Source organism: Syngnathus leptorhynchus, chromosome 5 (genome assembly GCF_054491065.1).
Source record: "Syngnathus leptorhynchus isolate UIUO chromosome 5, UIUO_Slep, whole genome shotgun sequence".
Taxonomy (NCBI): domain Eukaryota; kingdom Metazoa; phylum Chordata; class Actinopteri; order Syngnathiformes; family Syngnathidae; genus Syngnathus; species Syngnathus leptorhynchus.
In genome coordinates, this window is record NC_141199.1 from 15,947,970 (window position 1) to 15,971,408 (window position 23,439).

Below are 23,439 nucleotides of genomic sequence, written 5' to 3' on the forward strand. Positions count from 1 at the left end.
ATGCATTATTGTGTGCAGTTGTGTGGATTAGTTATAAAAAAATATTACCATCATCCCATTACATCACCTGATCCCTGGTAGAATTAGTTAGGGGTTATATCATTGCAATGTTATGCAATGTTTTTTGTTTTACCTGATAAAAAGGGATTTCTTTTAATTGTAGATGATTTTGACCATTTTTTTAATGGGGGGGGGGAAATATTGTTTTTAGGAGAAATATATATTTTAATTCTATGCTATTGTATATCATCAATTCAAAAAAAGTTAAAGAAAATCCACAAGAGCCAGAGAGTCAGTAAAAATATCTTTTTACATTCATATATATACAAAATACAGTTTATGTACTAAAATGTACACACTCTCAATGTGCGAAGCCGCGCCAGTGCTTATGTTCGATAAAAACCAATATTCATACTGATTAACTCATTCATATCCATTGTGGAAAAAAAAAAAAAAAGAACAGAAACGTACGTGCTCACACAAATGTAAACATATGCATACGTTGTTTGGATTCTCAGCAGGAGGGAAAAGATTTGGACATTTATCACTAATATCTTTTTTTTTTTTTTACATTAAATTCTCACAATTGTTTACTAAACTGAACAAACATGCTAGTTCGACGCTACTACTGATCATGAAATACACTGTGTGAGTCTTTGGGTTATTCTATATGCAAGTATGATGGACCACATTGAAAAATGACAAAGAGAAATAAATATATGTGACAGCAGAGAAAGTCGGAATTATTTTTACCATCTGAATTATTTGTGGGAGAAAATCAAAACAAAATAATTTAAGAAAATAAAATATTAGATACTTAGACTTTTTTTGCATTAAATAATAATAATTCCAGTTTCTACTCCTCTTGTTCTCTTACCAAATAATTTGAAAATTATTTTATGTCTTGCAAATTATTTCAGTAATGCTGTGACATTTCATTTTTTTCTTTTCAAGTGTGGCCCATAATACAAACAAAACAATCATTTTAGCAACTAGCAAGCATTTTTCTACAGAGGTCACACCAGACGACAACTCTCCAACAAATATAAAGTCTCTCGTATAAAAATATCCTGCACCGTCATCTCGGCAACCATTTTAAAAATATCATTTCTTCGGTGTCATTTTTTTTTTTTGTAAGACTTCTATGGCAATAGGTGAGAAAGGTTGTTGTGGTAGAAACGGACACAAATAAATTAGTAGACATTACAAGCGTGATTGTTTGCAGTGAAGATTTCGGGGTTTTGGGGCAGCGACCGTCGATTGCTGCACAAACCATCACGACGAGTTTTTGATTTTGCGTGTTTTTGCTCAGATGAACTTGCTGGACTCTCGTTTGCTGAGAAGTACCTCAAGTAGCTTCAGTTTGGCTTTGACGTGCTTGTACTCGTTGTACTCGGAGGCTAGAGGCAAGCGATCCTCCTTCTGAACGTTCCTGTGGAAACATCACCATAATCCTCAGGTTTTTCTTTTTTTTTTTTTTTTTAAAAAGATAATTATTGTTATGTTTAGAAAAGTAGTTCCCAAACCTGGGAATGGGTCAAATCAAATTCTGTTCTTACCTTCCATTTTGTCGCAAGAACTGCTCCTCAAACTCTTTGAGAACCTTGCGGATACGTTTCTTCTCCTCTCGAGTTTCTTGGAGTTGCTCCACCAGTTCTTGGCTAAAAGATGCCAGCAAAAACTCACATTATTAAAAAACAATTCAAAGTATTCCATCCCAAATTGTTTGTGGTCAGTCTTACGTGGTGGCGGAGTGCAGGTTGGATAGTCGCATGTCCGTGACGTTCTTGGAGGGAATCAATTCATCTACTGGGGAAATGAATCCGTCCACTTCCTCTTGACCCAGGAAGCTGATCACGTTTAGGTCCGGTCGAGCGGTGACACAGAACTGCGTCTTGGCGTCGCCGTCGTCCTCTGAGCCGTCTTCTTCCTCCTGCGCGAGGAAAAGAGAAAGTTTGAGATTATGTTCCAGACCGGCCGTGATTGGTCAAGGCTGGCTGAGATTATTTCCAGAAAAAAAAAAATCAAGACAATTTTTATTAGCCTTCATTCAGGCTCAAAAATATTGTTAGTAGAATCATTTTGAAAAGACGTCTTGGCAGAGGTATTTGCTCCAACGTAAAATAATTTAAAATAATATAAATAAATAAATAAAAATCATGCTCCACAGCAACATCCCCATGGCAGGAATACACAAAATAGTCAACAAGGAAGCAAATGCATTGAGAGCTTTTGCCTTGGTGGAGGTCACTCCAAAGTTGAGTCTTTTTTTTCATGGGCTTGATGAGAACCGGGTTAGTACAATGTCTGAAAAGCAACCATGCCAATAACAGAACTAAATGAAAAGAAAAAAAAAGCACAAGCTACTGATTCAACACGAAAACGGCAGGCAGCTGTCCAATCAAAAGGCAGCCACGATGCGGGTCATCTACAGCGAGGGGGTGTGTGGGGGGGCAAACTTTGGCACGCAAGGGTCACATTTGAACTTTCAAAACAAACAAATGAGTCATGTCACAATGTTTTTCATCATTATTTCAGTAAAATTAAATCAGAGATTTTAAGAAACCAATTTTATGCTCAGCGGTTCAGATGAAATAGTCCAATGGACTATAGGTGACCCTTGAACCTTAACATGCCCACCCCTGATTTAGAGGGCAGTCAAATCAAATCAATGGGGGGGATCTGATTATGAAATCAGCTGAACGCAGCATCATCCCTTTCACCTTGCCATCATCGAAGAAGAGCGCGGTTACGCCCTCAATAATGGGCTGCAGCAGGGGACCTCGACGCTTGCTGGAGGGCGAACCCTGCGGTGATGTCGAGAAGTAGCCGATAGCCGGCGTGGAGTTTACAGCGCCGCCGCCGCCACCGCCGCTCTGGCCACACCAACATTTTGTTTTGCGTTAGCGCCGCTAACAAAACCGTGCCGAGTCGGGTTCGCGTCCCGATATAACGCTCGCTGACAAAAAAAAGGTCATGTTGCAGCGACAAGGTACAAATGACTGCAGGAGTTGACCTTTGACATCATTTTTGGTACTTTTGAGGATTAAACCGTGCACATCGTTGGCAAGAATAACACAGACATCGTGGATACTACAAGGACAGTGGTCTCGATTTACGTGATGTGGGAGGGGGGGGATTACGGAAAGACCGTTGCGTAATGAAATTCGGTGGGGATCATTTCTTACATAATAAACAAAGGCTAAACAAATGGAGGAATGGGTGCCATGGGCTTTTTTTTTCTTCTTTTTTTTTTTTTTATTCAGCGCCTGCCGCACACGCGTGGCCACAGCATCCCTCATTGGACACTAAAGCCACAAACATGAGCCGGGATTAAGCGTCCGCGGATGTTTGGACAATGTGCTTTCGACACGAGCGAGGCCGGAGGGCTGGGTTTAAAAAAAAAAGAAAAAAAAGGGGGGGGTTGGATTACATTACATGACACGGCGACTTACAATGACTGGGATGGTGGAGGCTCTGCAAAGGATCTGCTTGACCAGCCGGTACCGGTCGTACAACGGCTTCATGATCTCCCGCTCGCTTTTGGTTACCTGAGGAGATAAAAATGCAGAGGAGCGTGTTATCATAACACGCTGTTGTTTTTGGTTCCGCAAAAGAATTCCAACGGAATCAGCGGGGAAACGTTTTTAACAATAGCCATCAGTGAGCTGAGATAATCGCGGCGACTGCTTGAGTCATTGTTAACACTCCATTAGCAATCTGGGTCACAGGGGGAAGTGTAAACAAGCTTATTCTCAGTGACTGGACCCAAGGGGCTGCCAGGGGATCAGGTAAAGGATCTTATTTTTATCTTATTTTTAATCACTTGCCGCAGAAAAAAAAAAAAAATGTTGTGGAAAATGTCAAAATGGATATTAAAGTATCTCAAAGTCTCATCACGTGTTGACTTACAGGTCGTCCGTGTATGCTCTCGTAGTAGAGGAGAGCTTTTTGCAGGGCCAGTTTCTCAGCTCCTATCTGCTCCCTGGTCATGTCCTGTCAAGATGAAACACACAGTGTCAAATGCTCGAATACGATTTTCACGCTTCAATCCCACCAGAAGGTCGGTACTACCTTGATGTCCTCAGGCCGGTCCACCTCCTGGCGCTTCTCCTGCAACTTTTTCAGGATGCCTTCTAGCGTGCTCTCCACGGGGGGCTTGGGTAACTTCTCCAGCGCGGGTTTCTTCTCCAGCTGCGAACCGAAGCTCTTGGGCAGCGTGTTGCTGCGTTGCCGCGTCAACGGCGGCAAGTCCTCCTCTGATTTCATCAGCTTTTGTTCTGGGAAAAAAAAGAGACAGATGTTTAGGATTCATCCGCCACCCATGACGTCGGTTCTCGGTGGTTACCTTTGAGTTCTTTGCGCAACCCGGCCAGTTCGTTCATCCATCGTAGCACCTCTGGGTTTCCGGCTTTGTCGCTGTGGGAAGGCTGAAATCGATATTTTACACCCTCATGTGAGTCACGTGTTGAAATGATCCGTACGTAATCCAACCCAGTTCACTAACCCGGTATTTCCGCTCGTCTTCGAACCTCTCCTCGAATCGGTGGATCTTCTTCTTTAGAATGTGGATCCTCTTGGTTAGCTGGGCGATGGTCAACTCCTCCTTGTCGTCATCGCAGGAGCCCAGAGAGGAACTCCTTCTGCGACTACACACACATACGTATTAATAATAAATACATTGTAATGAAAAAAAGTTGCCAAAATATTTTTTTCTTTTATTAACTACTGAGGATAGCGCCGTTTACCTAACGAAGGAGTGGGCGTTGGGCGGCGACGGCGGCACTTCGGTATCGTCCAGATACTGTTGGCATTGGCCGTAGGCGTAGAAGCGAGGGGACGGCATAGGGTCGCTACATTCTTCCAGCAGTTGGCGGATGAGGCGGCCGCCGGCGTGCGGCGAAAGGCGGGCCTCCTCGCGGTCTGCGTTCTCCCGCTGTAGCATCGTGTAAGCCGGGACCGGTTCTATTTGACACAAAAAATGAACGATGATAATGATTGTTTGGATATATTGTGATTTATAAACTTGCGGCAGGTTTTGCATTTAAACTTGAGTGCTGGCTAAAAAAAAAAACATCTATTGGAGGACGAACGATGACCTTTGTGTCCGGTTGGAAAATGGTCAAGAGACATAAAGCAAAGCCTCCACTTGTTTTTCCTCGCTGCTTGTGTTCAAAGACACAAGAGGAACAAGCGTTACCATGGCAGCACGCTAAATCTTCCCTCGCTGCCGGACAGCAGCCCCTCCCCTCCCCTCCCCTCCCCTGCCTATTTGGACCTCAAGTGTGAAAGCCTCCAGCGGGACTTTTGTCTCCCTATTCTGGGTTTATCTTCTCGTCTCCACTCGGCCCGTCATTATGTCTGCTGACAATCCTCGCTCTATTAATAATGCTTGGCGCTTTCTCGGCGGGATAATGTCAAGAGCGCGACCCCCGCTGAGCGTACACTTTTTACCTCGCCCATGGCAGGACATTAAAAGAGAGAGAGAGAGAAAGAGCAGCAGCTTGTCAGGGAGAACTTTTTTCTATTCCCTACAACAGACGATTTGTTATTTTCATTACACGTGACAACGTCTCCACATTTGTACTGCGTGTACACACAAATATATTAAAATCTGAGAAAAATCATCATGACTTAACTACCACAGGTTTGTATGACTGTGGATTTTCTGCCAATGAAAAACAAGCATTAGTAAAAATATTGAAGGTGTCAGTGCACGGCAGGGAAATGCCCTAAAAGTGCAGCTGGATATTTTTCCTAGCCGGAGTGAGTTTGCTTAAATTCCCCTCAGGGAAGGAGAGGTTTGAATCTTCATCACGCAGCAAAAAAATAAATAAAAAAAGCCATCGCGTCCAAATGTCCTCGTTAGCGCCGCTCCGAGAATCCTTCTAAATCAACGGCGTGCAGATGAAGTGCACTAATGAAATACCAAACATGCCAGCTTGCCATTTAGATAAAAGGTTGACAAAATGTTCCAGGAACGCTTGAGCATGTTGCCATGTGGACCGAAAAGGTCATTTGAGATGTCTTTGACATATAAACAAGCATATATACTGTGCAGTACATTAAAAAAAGAAAAGAAAGACTCGTTCCAGGAAAAAAAAAAAGAGCCTTCAACTTGTAAAAAAGAAACATTTAAGAAATGTTATCACAACCGAGGATCTTCATGCAACAATGTCGCTTTGTCATTTGTAAAATGATAAATGGAGGTTTTAGCGTCTCTCGCCCAAGGACACTACAAAAGCAATCTGAACTGGAATTTAAACTGAGAAGTCACTGAACAACACGCTTCACCAAGTGTGGCAAAAAAAACAATCATCACCATGCTACCATAACCAGAATCAGATTCATATTTAGCAACACAGATACTTTGAGTGTCACTAGGATGGAACGCGACAAACACATGTGAGACCTTCTGGTTGGCGCATCTGCAGCCACGAGAGGCTTTGAACGGCAAATCTCTGTTGGAAGACGTACAGAGATGACAAATCCCACTGGCACAAAGTCGACTGGGACAAAGGTGTCTCCTGCTGCCGTGCCGTTATTTATGGATATGTACGCAGCCGGCCCTCAATGCTACGAGTCAGGGTGAATGAATTCAGACAACTGATGTAGCCACAAGAATATTTCATATTAAGGTGAGTCTTCTCTCTCACAGGGAACGACAAGTGTGGAATTTTGTTGCATCAGGGTCCACGCGGACAAGTTTGAGTCACCAGGCTTGACTGGAAAAAGGTTGAGTTGCCCATTTACATAGTTACATTGTAGTCGTGGTGAAAAGGGGGACTTAAACGAGAAAAGACGTGAAATCCAGGAAAGAGAAGCTGCGAGTGCTTACGGATTATAAAAACTACAATTCTGTATGTGAATGCTGAAATGCTTCTGAATTAATTCAACTCTAGATCGTTACATTTGGTTTGAATTGGTCAAGAAATGAGACATTCAAAAAGTAAGTTTTCTCTGAAATTTGGATTTTTGCGTGTTCAAATTATGAACATGGAAAACGTGAACGTGTGAATGTAGGACAAAGTTAAAGAGATGTTAATAATTTATAGCTGGAATGGGGTGAGTCAGTGGAGAAATATCCAAATAGCAGAATGGTGAAAATAAGCTTCAGAATTCACAAGTTGCTCGTGCCATAGTGCACGTCCTCTCTCATGTGTCCACTAGAGGGCGCCCCAAACACCCTTCTGATATTACCCCAACACGCACTCGCGCACACGCACTCACGCATACCACACAACCCCACCCCGAGGTTCTGCATAATTCAACTTGAAGTATTTGTTTTAGCAAACATATGGAACGCTTACAAAAGCGAGTTTTTAAACACGTGGCATCATCAACCTGTTGCTCATCATTCCAATCCATAAACAAGCCAAATCGACCAAGGAAGCATGGGGAGTTAAAAAAAAAAAAAAGGGGGGGGGGTGGATTGTGGGTGCAAAATAAATAGACTGAGGAAAAAAATAGAATGCCAGGGCTTGTTTGCAGTGAGCTGGTCATGTGACTTGGACAGCTCGCAGAACTAGAGTGCCACATGTGCATAAACGGTATGTAAATAGCAAAGTTACATGGGGAAAACAAATGTGAAAATTTCTGCAGATACTGCTGACGATCATTGCCATTTAATTCCTGCAGTTTTTTTTTTTTGTGCCAGCAAAGCAGCATGCGTGTGTCGTGCACCCCCCCTTCCTCCTCTCCCATCCTCACCTCCCCAGTTGTTGTTATCCAGGCGGGGCACGTCGTCGCAGCTCGCCTTGTCCCGCTCAGGGTCGTAAACCTCCACGCCGCCGCAAGCCACGACGGGCGACTCCTGGATCTTCATCCTTAGCGTCTGCACAACCATCAGAGAGAGACGGAAAAGACAGAAGCGCTCGGTTGAGCTTAGATTCTGAGTCTACTCGCACGCAGTGTCTTAAAAGCTCGCTGCAGAAAAAAGGGGCGGCGACCGGGCTCGCCATTGGCCGCCAGGGGCGCAGCCAAAAAAAATACGCCCATCTGTTTGGGGCTGGGTGGGCGTGTTCTTCCCCACCCAGGACTTGTTTGTCTCGTAATGGCAGCAGGAGGGGTGAGGGTGGGGGAGAAGGAGAAGAAAAAAAGAACAGAGCTTGTGAGCTAGTACACGTAGGCTGACGGCCCGATTTTTTTTTTCCTCTAAGATAAACATTCATCTCATCTCAGATAAGAAGCACTTACACTAAAGTTCCTCCATCTTACCTCCCACGTCTGAATTAAAGTCATGCACTCCACTTTTCTTGTACTCCAAAGAACATATAAAATTGCAATTAAATTCAATAGTTCAAGGTGCAAAAAATCTACGAGTGGAAAAACAAACACTTGAGAGTCAGAGCCACAAACATTAGCCAAAGTCACTATTTGGGATGAAAAAAACCTAAACCATTGGTTTACTTAATAACAGCAAAATTGAATGGAAGACCAAGAAAAACAATGCTGCTGATGACAAACATGTTCACAAGCCCAAGTAAAGACGCTCAAACAACTCTTATGGCCTGAATTAAGTTTGCACGTGCAAAAAAAACCTGCAAACCTGATCGCTCACTGACGTGGAAGCAGTTAGCTAAAAATGCGTTTGTCGCGAGGTGTCATGCCAGATCACCTGTAGAAGATGATTTTTACCTCGTAAATAAGAGACTAAAAAAAGTTTGGTGATGACAGCAACGAGGATGGATTTGCTGTTCCAATACTTTTGGAGAGGAGGGTCACTGGCAAAACAACGTCCGAGCTGGACGTGCATTTAGAGCGTGCTAAACTGATAGCGTCCCATTTCCTCTGTCTCTGGGTGTGGGGCTGGCTATTTTTAGGGAAAAACAAGATGAGCTCCCGAAATGCCACTGGCTATTTACTGGAAGGCTCCCATTACTACTTGTCTTAAACCGGGAACCTCACACAAGTTGTTCTGGGACGCCGATTTTAATTCCTCTCCATCGTAAAAGAACAAATTGTACAGGGCGTGTTTTGGCGCACCTCACATTCCAAAGAGTGACATTGGATAAATTCTATTCTGTCATCGAAAAGCGTGTCAAAGAGGCTCTCGTGCAGCACTGTCCATCTTGCCCTGCTGTTGTACCAGCTGGGCTTCTCCCAATGACGTAATGGTGCTTTCGGGGCAAATATGTGTGTGTGTGTTTGTGTGTGTGTGTGTACATAACATCTGCGCTCACGTTAATCCCAGTTGGTACTCCTCATAGAATGGCGGATTTTGTACCTCGCAGTAATCCCATAATGATTAATCAAGAAAGTCAATCATGTTCATCTGATGAAGCGTTTTGAATAGAAAGCAGCGAGAGAAGCTTTCAGCCCTGAAGAAGCTTTTTGACGTAACATTGACAAGGCGAGAGGATGACGCTTTGAAAAGCCTCACGGGGGTCGTGTGGGTTTTAATTGCATCCAATCATGGGAGCGAGATGCCATTCGGAGCTAATGAACTTGTTATAACATGGGAATTGTTTTAATCTTTTTTTTTTTTTTAAATGATTCATGTTTGTTTATGTTTTTGTTTTATTTTCAATAATTTAAAAGTTTATTTTAATACATTTTCAAAATTAAGGAGATTTAAAGAAAGATTTGATAAAAAGAATAGAATTTAAAAGAAGAAAAAGAAAAAAAAGAAGAAAGAAAGATAAAAAGAATTCCAATTTAAATATACTAAAAATGTTGTTATTTTTTTAAAATATGAAATTTCAAAATGCATTGCCATCTGCCACTGTATTTGTATTGGTAAACAAATACTAAAAAGTATATAAATCAAACAAATGAATGCTTCGCCATGTTAGCGGAGGGCAGCAGTCAAGGGAAAAAAAAAATTCCAAATTAAAAAAAAAAAAGGGTAGCACAGTTCGAGACTGTTAGCAAACAGTAAAAGCAAATATTCTGCTGAAGTCATCAATAAATTTAAATAACAATACACGACAAAAGTGGCTTTTAAATGGACTGATTACCTGCAACTGTTGGCCTCTCCAAAAATAAACAAAGTTTAGTGTGTTTGATTGCATCAGATCTCCTCAATCCCTGTCAACTTTGACTTGAAGGATGAACCAGCAGGTGGCAAAGCATTGTGGGAGTGTTTCTTTGATGACAAGGCCCACTTAGACGATTGTCGTCCGATTCAGTGCTGCACTGTAAGGCAACACCTAACAGCTGCGGAGACTTGATAAGGTCGTCTGTTGGCCTCGTGCCCCCCCCCCCCCCCCCCGGTGCCTCATAACAATTATGTCGTCGCTCGTAATCTTCCGTAAGCCTGACTAAAAAAAACGTTGGTTTGACGGGGTGACCCGAACGTAGCATTGAGCACAAAAAAAGTAATTTTCTATTTTATTTGAAGGTAGACTAAAAAAAACGTTGGTTTGACGGGGTGACCCGAACGTAGCATTGAGCGCAAAACAGTAATTTTCTATTTTATTTGAAGGCACCTCGGTGTGAATGAGGCTACAAAGTCACATTTTAGAGTGAGTGTCAGTGACGTAAAAAGAACCGTAGGGAAATGCTGGAAAGCCCGAATAGTTTGATGTTGTGGCAATATCTCGCTTGGCTGGGCTTCGATGCGTTCATTTTACGGGACGTGTGCTAAAAATACATCGAGGCTGCCTGGCGAATGCCAGCACGTCTTAAACAGTACGAATGTATTTGGTCGTATCGAAGGACGTGTGTATGTTTTATGTCGCCTGCTAAAGGACTACGAATTAACGCCGTGCTAACTTTGGCACGTTTACGCGGATATTGGACCTGATGATGAGATTTTATTTGCCTGTTTCATCGCCATTGACAGGGAATAAGGGGTCAAAGTTGACCAGGCAGGGGACAAAAGCCTGAGGGCGATCGTACCTGTAAGGGAGATGGAAGGTCGTCTTTTCTTGAAGCGTCATTCCTGGAAAATGTGACGGAAAAAAAAACATGTTTGTGTCCAGTGGATCGGTGTACTGTATCAACACAACGGCGCTGAGATCTACAGGTGGCAGCCGCACGTTTGTCGACCCAAAACAAGCTTTTTTACGAGCCGTTGCGATGTCGTCATGTTTTAAAAATGAATATTTGAGGCGCTCACCTTTTCTTATAGGGCTCCGCGCGGCCGGGTCTGGTTCTCTCAAAGGTTGCCGACATGCCGACAGACTCCTTCGATGGAAAAATAAAATTCTGATGAATCTTGTTTCTGGACCTCAACTTGAAGCCACCGTGACATATAATTCAAGAAAACTCACTGTGTAGGATTCCTGGTTGAACCGCGCCAATGTTGGGTTGTGTTTCCACTTCCTGGGTTTTGGTGCGCTCTGCCCACCGTGTGATGCTCCGTAAAAGTCGCTAAATTCCTCCCTTAGGCTTCGACTACATCCGCTGCCACCTCCTAATTTCGGGATGTTCTCCTTGTTGGTATCCGATCTGTCAGGATGAAAGAGGTCTGCGTTGTGGTTCTTTGTGAAGCTCCATGTGGCGTCAAAGCACGCATTTTATAGCCTCTGTATTGTTTTGTATTCTGGGCTAATTCTGTTTACCGTCCACACGTCGTATTGACTAACGCGTTCATCTAACTCTATCAACAAAGACTTTGTGGATTACAAATTCTTGCGGGCGTACCCGCTTCTGTCTCGCGGCCCGTAGCCGTCGTCCTGCTGTTCTCTGCGGTGACGACGTCGCTGCCTCGCCGTTAGCTGCCGTGGGGACAGCTCGCCGTCGTCGGACGTCTGATGGCCATCGAAGAGGTGATGCTTCACTGCCGAACGGATGGTCCTGTCCAGGATGCTGTTCGGAGTAGATAAACATGGAATCGGTATTCCCCAAAGTGATGAAAATGCAAATAAAAGAAAAAACTTACGTGGTGGCATCAGGTGTGCAAACCTCAGGTGAGCAGTGAGGACTGAAAGAAGGAAAAGTGCAAATAAAGTTTGTTCAATACAAACTGAGAAATGCTAAAACAATCGTTCCGCTTCATGACTGTTATTGAGAGGGCAAATACATTAAAAATGCTTCTCAGAATGTGAGGAAAAAACACACGTGACCTGTGAAAAATATTCCACAAACACCAGTGTTTACAATAAACAGCACAGGCCTGAGTGAGAACCATGTGAAGGTGAAAAAGATATGTAAGATAAATACTGACGCCCAAAAAAAATTTAAAAATCATAATACCAGACATCAAAATGCTCAGTGACTAGAAATAGACCTACCATTTACGACTGCAGGTTAAATCAACATAAACCAGTTAATATCTTACCAGTGTTGATTTAACCTTTGACTCTTAATTGCTGTAAAATGAAGATATCAGACGCCCTGACACGTGCACAACTTTTAGGTAGCAAACAATGGTCTGCTTTGGCCCCAACGAAAAAGCCAAGTTGAATGAGATTGTAGTAAAAGTCGTTGTTTGATCAGGCTGGTACTGTGTAACCCGGGCCCATCCGCTAATCCCGTGTTACAACCGCAGTGGCATATTAGCTCGAGCGCTCATTGACAAGACAAACACAATAACTGGTGGGCAAAAGTTAACTCAAGTGTGGGAGAAACACAATGCAAATATGGATGGAGTTAACGAATTGTGTCCATTAGCATGTTAGCAAGCTATGCTATAGTATGTGGTGTTGGGGTTAAAAGGGCGGACCAATTTGCATTCTCAACCCCAGGGGAACCATTTCGTCATGACTCTAATGGGGAAAAAAATGTCTTCATGGAAGCAACATAAAAAAAAAGACAACCCAACTAGTATTTTTTTTTTTAAGGCGGGAATGTAACCAGGGGAGTTCCGAGTGCAAGTGAAATCGATAATTACAGGCAGTCAATAAGAAAGAATTACTAATGAGATGAGATCATTTGTCATGTCAAAGCCTATGTTAGTAAAGTGACGTTAAAATCAATTTGGAGGATGCTAGCGAGTGAAACTGGAAGGTTCCGCTTGATCTGTCTGCCGTTTGCACTTGTCAAATTTGTATCTGGTGTCTTTGGATGTTTTGGATGATGGGCTTTCCAACAGGGCCTACCTCAGATAGAAAGGAGATATAGGCCTCTCATCTTCTTGGGCGCTAAAACATAAAAGACAAATACAATGAATTAGCTTTGTGGCAACTGGAAGCTGTCTGGGTTGAGGCCGCTGGTACCGACTGGATAGACTAAGCCAGGCAGCGGGCAAGTTACGCAATGACTTGAGCGGCTCTGTACGTTGCTTAATATTTTCATACGTGGTCACTGGCAGGAAGAAATGTCGTAATCGCTCGCATTGTTTCTCCAAAAGCTGACTTGAATGCTATGTTTTCTTCCTGATAAGTCGCAAGGGCAAAATAACACTGAAAACAAACCAGTGCTCAATATCAACTGATTAGAGTAAAAAGTTAGTAGATGGCATTTCTTTGTAAAGCCAAAAGTCAACAGTATTTTTAATTTTTTATTTTTTTTGGTACGCCATCATTTTTTAAAAAATATTACTTTTATTACGTTTACGTTTTAAAAGATACACAACTAATTTGTCAAGTTTTTTATATTTAATTTACATTATATTAAATTATGTTTTTTAAAGATGCACAACCAATTTGTCAAATTTTTTTATATTTAATTTATATTATATTTATATTAAATTATATTTAACTTCCTACAGGAAACTGTCTTTTTTTTCCACACTAAAACAACAGTACGAATATCAATGGCGCTCCTGCCAAGTATCAGGTTTAATTTGGAGCAGGAAATAGAAAAATCAATGTTCCAATAAACATCAACCTCTTGGCGTCACACAAAGTCAGAGGGAAAGATGTTCATTTGTGTTTCCCCGGTGAGTTTTTGGTACGTGACTGGTCACCATACGGCTTCCTGTAACGGGCACGTATACCATTCAAAACAAAGGATTTAGGTTTCCAGTTGGGGCAGGGAGTAAAATGGGCCAAAGTTCAGTCAAGTACAAAAGTCTTCAGGAACAAATCACGAGTGACATGGACCATTCCTTTTAAGCTTTAGATTTTTTGGGGGTAATTATTCTGACACCCGCATGTTCTGAGCTGGTGTTTTTACAGTCTGGCAAGCGTATTAAATATTAGCTCTCGCTGCCGCCGAGCATTGCAAAAGAGCGGAAATCCAGCTTACCCACTACCTTACTGTCGGGATAACAGCATGCTTTGTGGGGGCTGCGGAGAAACACACCGACCGGTCAGTCCCGGCTGAACGGAAAATTACCCAGAACAAGCCGGTCTATCGGGAGTTGTTCTTGTTTTGTACTTGACCTTCATTAAAGATGTCCAATTGATTGTTGTTTACAAAACACAAAAGATTGCCCAAAGACAGTAAATATTGGGTTAACTGAAGGTTAAGTGATCTTTAATGACCCTAGTGTTGAAAATAGATGAATGAATGGATAAAAAAAGATAGAGTTTGATGAAGACTAATTTGTTTACAAAAATATGGACGTGGAAGAGCTTATAATATCTTCAAATTTAACAAAACAGTTGAAGATTAGTACGTCTGAGGCATGTCCGGGTAACCGGCTAATATTTTGTCTTTCAAAAATGGAAGATTTTTTCCCTTCCACAAACTTAATGTAAATAAAAATTGAAAAATTATTTTTATTAATTAATTTATTATTATTTTATGTATAGAAATTAAAAAATATATTTTTTATTTGCATTAAGGTTATGGATGTGTTCTCATAAATACATTAGGTTGACTGAAAAACGTGCACTTTAGGTCCGTCGGAAAAAGTAGATCTTCCAACTACATCGTTTGTCCGGTCAGAAAAAAGATGGATGAGTCTTTCCCTGCCAACGACCCCATCGCCACTCACCCTCACACCTCATTGCGACGTTTCTCACTCCCGCCCGGCTCCGTAGATGCTTCTGAGAAGGACTCGGTTGCATGACGCCCTTTCCCGTGGACCATTGCAACCGTACACAAAAGCCAGCATGCATCGCCCTGCATGCGACCGGGAGCACGGTAAATTCACATGACGCCGCTATGTTGGCTTATCTGCGGCCAGTGAGGGTGGTGTCATATTTTAGGTGGAGGTGAGACCACCGAGGAGTTTGTTTGACACAAAATGGAGGTAGCCAAGATCATTGAGGATGACTTTGTGGAGAATTAGCATATATTTGCCACAAAATTGAGAGAACGTACAATACTATGCACTATGATATTATGATATGAGGATTAAAGTATCAAGATAGTTAGAGGTGCTATAGTGGTTAAAACATAGCTTTGTTAAATCAAAACAACAGGAACCAGATTAACATAAAAATATAAATATTGGGAGATTTGGGGGGAATTTGTTGCATTTCATCATGATGCCAGGTCAACCTGGGTCATTGTAATCCACAAAGATTAAATCAAATCAACTCGCAATGAGCGGGGAACACTGTTGACAAGTAATCCTCAATTTCGATCTGCCGTGTGCGCATCTGTTTGTAAATACCAGTACGGACTGCTGACGCGCTTTACTGGAGTCCCTGCTCATACTGTACGCAGCACCCCGAATCCGATCTGACACAGGGAATGTCAAAAGAAGATTTATTGCTGCGCCTTCCACGTGACGCTATTTTAATTCTTTACATGCTGTATGTAAATGTACAACGCAGATCAAGTGCGCTGAAGTCACGACTCCAATATAATTGAAGTTCTCAATCAATGGTAAATCAGTTGATCCTGTTAATTGCTCCTACTGGAACTCCCACGCATGTGTCACACAAACATCTATGTAACAAGTCAATAAATCGAATGATGACACACTATTAAAATATAATCTAAAAACGACACTATGGGTTTAAGGGTCCGGTGCCGAAGTGAGCTGTAGTGGACTTGGATGTCTCGCCTTACAGGTTCAGTGTCATCACTCCTAGAGCGTTTTATTGCTTTGCTCCATATTGGACATTCTAGATCTACCGTGTTATATTTGTGCCTAGAAAGACAACCCGTACTGGTTTCTATACTACGGGGGTGTTTTGTAAATGTATAAGTCATGTGCCGCCACAAAAAAAAAGATTTAAAAGAAGAAAAAAAAAAAAGGAAAAAAATCGAAGAAAATGTAAAACCCATCTTTAACATAACTCGGAACTAACTGTGACCATCAACGCATCATAATCTTAAAATAACCTTTTTTTTTATGTTGTTACTTTTAAATGCTGTACTTTTAATTATGCGAAGCACACTATCACCCTCACTCGTGACCTACTTTGGGTCCACGCATGATGTCGCTAAGGTCAGAGGTCAGACTATTGGGGAACGTGCTAGCACTTTGCCTGGTCCAATGTTTAATCAGTCTCTAGAGATTTCCTGACGTAAATGCGCGAGGAAGCTGGGTTCAAAGGTATTATTGATTATTGAGCTGATTGATTATTGAAGTAAAGCGGGAAGTTCTCGGTGAAGCCCCTTTCACGCATTGCTGGTCAAAACAGCTTCTTTTTTTTTTTCCAGCATCACTTTCGTAAATAAAATCTAAGGAGAGATGAGAGGATGATGTTGTCCAGGAGATTTTCCTGCTTCTGGAAAAGTAAATAAATAAAAAAGGCTTTCACACAGTCTGTCCGTCAAAACCGTCTTTGTTTTTCCCGCGTTGGAGTTTTGCGTGAAAGGCACTGAGCCGGTCTCACTTTCAGATGCTTATAATAGGCTTGTGTGCGTGCCTCATGCTCAAGGCTATGGGGCTCAGGCTTTAGATTCCTGTTTGCTGTCAAACACTCACCTTTCACCCCTTCCCTCTATTTGCTTTTGACCAAAGAAATATATAGTTAACTGAAACAAAGGCAACATTTCTGTATTTAAAAAAAAAATATTCAGAATGTTTTTTTTAATTATTATTATTTTCATCCACTAGGAAGTGTCTTGTGCAGCCCCTTACCTGACATGCAGGTTGGCATGGAAACAGGTAGGGATGGGAGAGTCCTTGCGAGTCGTCTTCATGAACTCGGCGGGGCTGGCGCTCCTCAGAGGCACCACTATTGGTACGCCGAGAGTCCCCCGACCGCGAGGCAGCGGCACCGGGCGGCCGCTGGACGTTGGAAGCGCGCCCCCGTCAGTCTTGCCGTTCTTCACCTTCACAAGAGGAAACAAAAGTGGCGTTGACATTTGTGACATCACTCGTGCACACAAGATACAATAAAAAAACGCATTTGAGGATTCCGAAATGGAACCAATCAATTAAAGGCACAGGTGGAATTATTAAAAATTAAAAAAGAAATCTATTGATGTTTGGTTTACCGTGCCGACATAAAGCGGGTGGAGTTGTAGCGAGCCGCCGATTGTGTTGTAGGCGAAGAATCGCAACCTGATCACGGCCACCTTGCGACACGGACCCCTCTGCATGTCGGCCAACTGTCAGCCCGAATGTGGGACTCGGGCACAAAATGCTCCTGATATCACTGCTGACGCCAGCGCTTGAAACCCTTGACGCGTTAGGTTTAATTAAAAGCCAATTATCGGCGGGTCGTTTCCATATGTGCTAAATGCCTCTCATTGACCCTTTGCTAGTCACCTAAAGGCTGAATTTTTGTAATTAGCGCAACCGCTGCTGTTTCTTCTGCTTGACCGGTTATGCGATTCCAATTCTTCCTGGCTGTTGTATTGATTCCTCTAAATACATTCAGCTTTCACGGAAAGCAACGATTGACCCCCCCCCCCGGAGCACCACAGGCCTTCCCATGATGTTTCCGTGCGTAAATTGTCATCTGTCATATTTCAATCATATATGGAATGAAGTTGATGCATAATATTTGCTTTGGCGGGCCATATAAAATGTTGTGGTGAATCAGATCTGGTGTGTGTGTGTCAGCACTAATTATGACCTGAAAATCTCTCACGGGTATGTTTGGCCTTGAGGGTGAGACACAGCTTTTATGGAGTTAAGATAATGAGTGTAGAGATGATTAATAAGCTTATCAATCATTACTGAGGTCGAAGCCAGCAATTTCTGGGATTCTACTACAACATATATCTAATGTCTTCTTTTTTCTTATTTTAAAACATGTGATAAAATATTTCATATAACCAGCTCCTTTCTTAGACAATAAGTGATTGATTTATCAAGGTATCAGCGCAATAATCAATACATACTGTACAGTTTTGGTTGCAATTTTAAATGAAGAAATTCCAATTAGTGTCAAAGCGCCTTGCTCTCTCATATTATTTTAAGTGCCAGTAACTTTAATTTAATTTAATTTTTTTATGTTTTGCTTCCTGCTGCCGAACGCTTTCATCAGTCATATGACCATAATCCGATTAGGACCGATACATGTTTTTTATTGCTGGTCGAGCAAAAATAAAAACCTCAGATAAGAAAGCAGGAAATAGATCTCAGAAAGGAAAAAAAAAAAAGCAGATACTGTAAGTGGTAAAGCCTTTATATGAATGATATGTCTACTGTGTACCTTCTTCTTCCTCAGCTTTTCAGGTGTGTTGCTGTCTTGGCATGGAGGCTCTGCATCAATTTGTCCAACCTTTAGAAATAACATTGATTTCAATTAAACACCAACATTTAAAATGAATCAAAATTAAATTACTTTATCCATTTTCCAAAAACAGCACTGCATAAAAAAAATCATTTAATATATTCTACTGGAATTTATTTAATTTAATGTAAGTATTCTAGAATTTAAATACTATTCTAGTCTTAAATATTAACATTATAACACAAAAATCTAATTCTAAATATAAATGAATTAAAATGTTGATTTTTCTTCCTAATTTAATTTCTATATTGTATTTGAACACTTCCCAAAGAAGTCATTGGATATTTGAACCACTGGTGTTTGTGAGAACAGCCTTCCCTCGCCGCAGTCAGCTGATAGCATCTGCAAAGCCGCAAGCGCACGCAGAAAAACAGCTTTTCCATAAACAGGCCCGCGTCACGCTAATCGCGCTACACGCGTCACATGGCCGGTGTTAAAAGGGCCTATGTGAAGGAATTTGAAAGGAGCACGCACCTGGGGATGTCGGGAGCAAATAACAACGTTAAAGCCTTCCGGATAGGGACCCCTCGGGTGTGTATGTGTGTGAGGGCTAATTAGACCGCCCATTCCCAGGCTAACCTTTTTTTAATTATTTGGCCAATTAATCAGTATTTTATTCTGCTAAAAATTGGCATTGGCCTGAAGGAAATCCATATAGGTCAGGCCCTACATAAACCCAAATGAAAATAAAGCACTGCATGTGCTGCTGTCATGATGTCAGACTGAGGTGAAGACAGCCCGGACGGACTTATTGTAGATTTTTGGTTTCGCACGCAGGTTTGCACGTAAGGCGATCTTGCAGGGACTGATGGTTTACCTAAAATGTTAAGGCGGCGTCAGGTTGACAAGCGACCCGGCAGTCAAAGTCACGTTTCGCCATGTATCCGTCCATCCATCACCCGCAAAGATGTCACTGTGAAGGATGACTTTCCTAAAGTAGAAACATTCCTTGCGCGGGAACTGTGTCACAGTAAAAGTAATACTAAAGTACTTGTTGGTTTTTAAGGTTTTCCACTGTATGGATTTTTTTTTTTTTTAAGAAGGATGTTTTGTTCCGCTTGTTCCTTGCCGGCCAAACAAGGCAATCGATAGACACTGTGGCAAGATGTCCACCTCCCTCGATCAATACAGCGATTGATTTTTGGCCTGCGGTTGCGTAAGTGGCTGTCCTTACGACGTCTTGCTGGGTATATAGGCTATGAGTGATGTCATATGTCAGATGCTTCAATAGGCATCAGATTATGTCAACTGGACTCAGTAAAAAACAATAAGAACAAGATTAGCACGCACCTTGACATCGTCATATTTTTCTTCCTTTTTTGCATCTGCTTCGAATATACTGCTGTAGTTCTGGATGAGCCGGACTAGGATCTTGTTGCAAATGTTCTGCTCGTTGAGGGCCTCGAATGCGGGAGACACGCTGGACCGCAGGGAGAAAGATTGACATATTAATCATGGTCGAATAATACAAGCCGCCATGTGTCGAAGTCGACTGATGGGCTAAAACCTGGAGAAGAAAAAAATCCCACTTTGATGAGGTTCTGTGTTTGACTCTGAAAAATCATCTTATGTATTATGAATTATAGTTAAATAAAAATGTAGTCATTACATGAGTAAGATAAGTATAGTTGAAAATGACAAGCACCCCTGAGAGGCAACACCACCACCTGCTGGCCAAATAATATATGAGTAGTTTTTGTCCAAAAATTCAATTTCTGTCCATTCATAATTGTTTGAAACAAAATCTCCCTTTTTTTTCTCTCTTAATTATCCACACTCACTGGAAGACACTGGGTCCGAACACTGTGGCGAGGTTTTGGGCGTTCATGCGGTTGTCCTGCTGGTTGCTCTCCACCAATGTGAGAAAGTGACACAGGTAATGCAGCAGGCTAAGGTGGACCCCTGTTAACTTCTGAAGATGCTCCCTCAGGCCTGAGCTGGAGATCTCGTCGCCACACTCTATGGAAACATTCGCTGACCATTGAAAAATGTTCCAAGACTTCAATGAAATCCTTATAAAGAGTGGATAATCAATCACACTGTATCCTTTACACCCTTAATCCTTTCCTGGTGTGACTAGATCAGAGAACAAGACTTGATTCCGTGGCATGTTCTGTTCATTTATGTTCTGCAAAGCGCTTGCAAATATGTTGATACTATTACTCGGGGAATAAAATGGGGTCAGAGTTGGATTAACACACGTGTGGAGACCGATACCAACATGCCCAATGACGCACATATTGTCAGGTGTGTGACGGGAGAGCTCAATTGTTCCTTCAGATGTCAGAATTGGTTGGATGAACCTTATCCTATTCTGAATAAAAATCAACAAACCAAGTAAATCTTCTCTTCACCTTGGTAGTAGCGCACCAGCGCCTTTTGGACGTCAGGTTCCACCAGGCCTTGGGGGAGGTCCCTCAGGTACCTTTTGAGCAGGCTGGCCACGGTGCACGTGTCCGCGTCGTTGGTGATGTCAGCATCCTCGTCGCTCTCCAGGTGCTGCCGCAGCGCCTCCACGGCCCGCACGCTGCCGTTCACCCGGAACAAGCCCTCCTGCTGTAGTGCTTGGGGGGGGGGGGGGGTCACAGTCAAAATTGTTTTTGCTTACTGACATCTAGTGGGCAAACGTAAACAGTGCATAACGACCGTATTGATGGCTTTGCCTCCATCTGCATTTTGAAGCGCCGCTAAAATCCGCAAGTCAAATTTTTTAGAGAGTTAACAACTGTAATGGAGACAAATGAATAAACGTCTTTTGTATTAAATCATAGTCCACATTTTAGAGTAAATGGCAAATGTTTTCGACGATATATTGAGTATTTTAGAGTAAATATTTTAGAGTATGCGCAGTCAATCAAATTAAAACTATTGCATCTAACAATTCTGATATTGTGTATAGTAATACAGATTAATTTATTGCTTGAGTGAAAAGAGGTCATTTTTTAACTTTTAGCCTCACCATTGTTGCACAGATGCTCCACCATCCTGCGAACAACCAGGGGCACGCCATTCTCAGTCAGGCCTTTCTCCTGCAGCTCAGGAAGGGATGCCCCGAACAATCTGATGTGCTTGGATGCCACCGAGCACGATTTCAAAACGGGCATCCGGACCATCTTTTTCATGTCCTCCTTCACTTGCACCGCTGCCTCGTTGTGCTGCGCAGAGGACGGCGGTTAGTAAAGAAGAAGAAACTGACTGTCGCCATGTCGCACCCACGTGCCGGTAAGAGGAGACGAGCGAGAGGGCGTTGCTATGACAGATCTCGGGTTACCACGCAACACTTTGAACGTGCTAAACGCACAGACACTTCTAGAGAAGTTCTCAAGGGAGGTAAAAGATGGTGAGTCTGCAACCTCATAAAATGAGAACAAAGTGAATAGTCTCTGGATGCACTATACGATATAAAGAGCCCATCAAAAAAAGCATCACTGAGCACATTAACCTCCACAGGTAAACATTAAGCAGCTGTTATTATGTCTATCTTGCCTCATTTTGCGCTTGTGCGCAAACACACTTTACAAGCACACCTATCAGGTTTGTTTACATTAGGACAACAAGGACCCAAAGTCTAGCGTTAACATTTTCTAATAAAGTAAGCTGTTGCTAAATTAAATAGCAACTTGAAAATAATACTTTTATGTTGCTTCAAGAATTTATTTTATCAACCCATGTATGAGCAATGATGTGGTATGATTTGGATTATTACTTTTCTATTCTCCTCATTCCAGTTCACTCCTGAATTTGCATTTTTTTGGGTGTTCTTGAAATGGAGGCAGTGTACTGATCAAAATGGCTGTCATTCCTAAATGGTAAAACTGTAATGCCATGTTTTTGTGTGAAATTGTAAAAAAGTGGACTTTTCACGCCACGATATGTTGGGTGTTGCTTTTGATTTTTTCATTTTTGGCAATCTAAAAAGAAGACAAAAACAAGATTAATTTTAAGTCACATTTAGTCAAATGACCATCCATGTCCACACATATTGTTATTCCAACTTTTTCAAAACTTTTGGTTCTGATTGACGTGACGTGCATGACGTGACATGACGTAACAATACTTCATGATAACGGCATTCTTTTCGAAAGACGAATGATTATGATGTGCTGTCATGTCACAAAGTGCGTACAAAGGGGATTAAACTACATTATCGAAATAAAAAGGTATTAGGATACAAAAAAAACAAAAAAACATTCATGGAAGAATGCGATTGATGTCTGCGTTCTGGTCCCTCCTTGATGACGTCACGTATCACAGTGACCATTTAAGAGAGCAAATAGTTTTTTTGGTTTTTGTTAAACCAAAACCTATTTGGAACATCATTGTCCGTCATTAAGCGCATAGCAAGACTAAGAAAGTTCTATGGCAGACTTCATTTAAGGCATTAAAAAGTTGATATTTTACTCACACAGATGGTCAGAGCTCCAGCCCCCATTCTTCCACGCAAGGTGATGATGGGGGGCAAGACGAAAGGCGTCTATCCTTAAAGTCGTCCGGAGTAAACTTCCTTCCAAACAAATGTCATTTTCGCACCAATATCCGCCATTAAGTTAACCCATAGCAACGTGAAAAGGCAGAGAAGTGTCAGCGATGCTGGTAAAGTTGTGTTTCTAGTTTTTTCATGATTATCATTGTATGGCTTCCCCCCTCTCGTCTTCGGCTTCTTGGGCAGGAATCTGAGCTGTCCTCTCCTATTGGCTGAGAGGCGTGGTCACGTGAGGCGGTCCCAACTTCAAACGGCCTTTCGGCTCTCCGGTGGAATCTAAACTTCAACGCATGCGCAACAATGAAAAAAAAAATACAGCAAGGGTTCGTCATGTAAAAAAAAAAATTAAAACTATATGTAGTTTTTAATCTGTACAGTTTAATTATATCATTGAAAACAAATATATTTGGAAAATAAGATGAATCAAAATAAAAATTAAATACTGTGGCTATAGAAAGTGAACATAACGTCGAAATATTCTGGAAATAATTTGTAGTATAACTAATAAACTCATGTTGATACACAAATTTCTGA

General features: G+C 41.9%; 1 protein-coding gene across 4 annotated transcripts; it reads right to left on the minus strand.

Moving 5' to 3' along the window:
• Window positions 1–291: 291 nt before the first annotated feature.
• On the minus strand, window positions 292–23,135 carry fam13a (family with sequence similarity 13 member A). 4 transcript variants are annotated; one of them, XM_085911441.1, is made up of 24 exons: window positions 22,828–23,135; window positions 21,382–21,577; window positions 20,777–20,986; window positions 20,204–20,381; window positions 19,713–19,842; window positions 18,342–18,410; window positions 16,817–17,010; window positions 12,987–13,028; window positions 11,828–11,869; window positions 11,590–11,754; window positions 11,217–11,394; window positions 11,063–11,130; window positions 10,843–10,885; window positions 7,711–7,834; window positions 4,749–4,965; window positions 4,508–4,649; window positions 4,349–4,430; window positions 4,075–4,280; window positions 3,913–3,996; window positions 3,456–3,551; window positions 2,724–2,876; window positions 1,743–1,933; window positions 1,560–1,661; window positions 292–1,432 (listed from the first exon to the last, which is right to left on the minus strand). In XM_085911441.1, exons 1-24 carry the CDS (start codon window positions 22,852–22,854, stop codon window positions 1,309–1,311), a joined length of 3,063 nt encoding a protein of 1,020 aa, XP_085767567.1. In that variant the 5' UTR covers window positions 22,855–23,135; the 3' UTR covers window positions 292–1,308. The 4 variants fall into 4 exon arrangements, with proteins under 4 accessions (XP_085767567.1, XP_085767568.1, XP_085767570.1 ...); XM_085911442.1 differs by lacking the exon at window positions 2,724–2,876 and having other exon boundaries at window positions 22,828–23,133; XM_085911444.1 differs by lacking the exon at window positions 22,828–23,135 and having other exon boundaries at window positions 20,848–20,986; window positions 21,382–21,532.
• Between the last annotated feature and the right edge of the window lie 304 nt (window positions 23,136–23,439).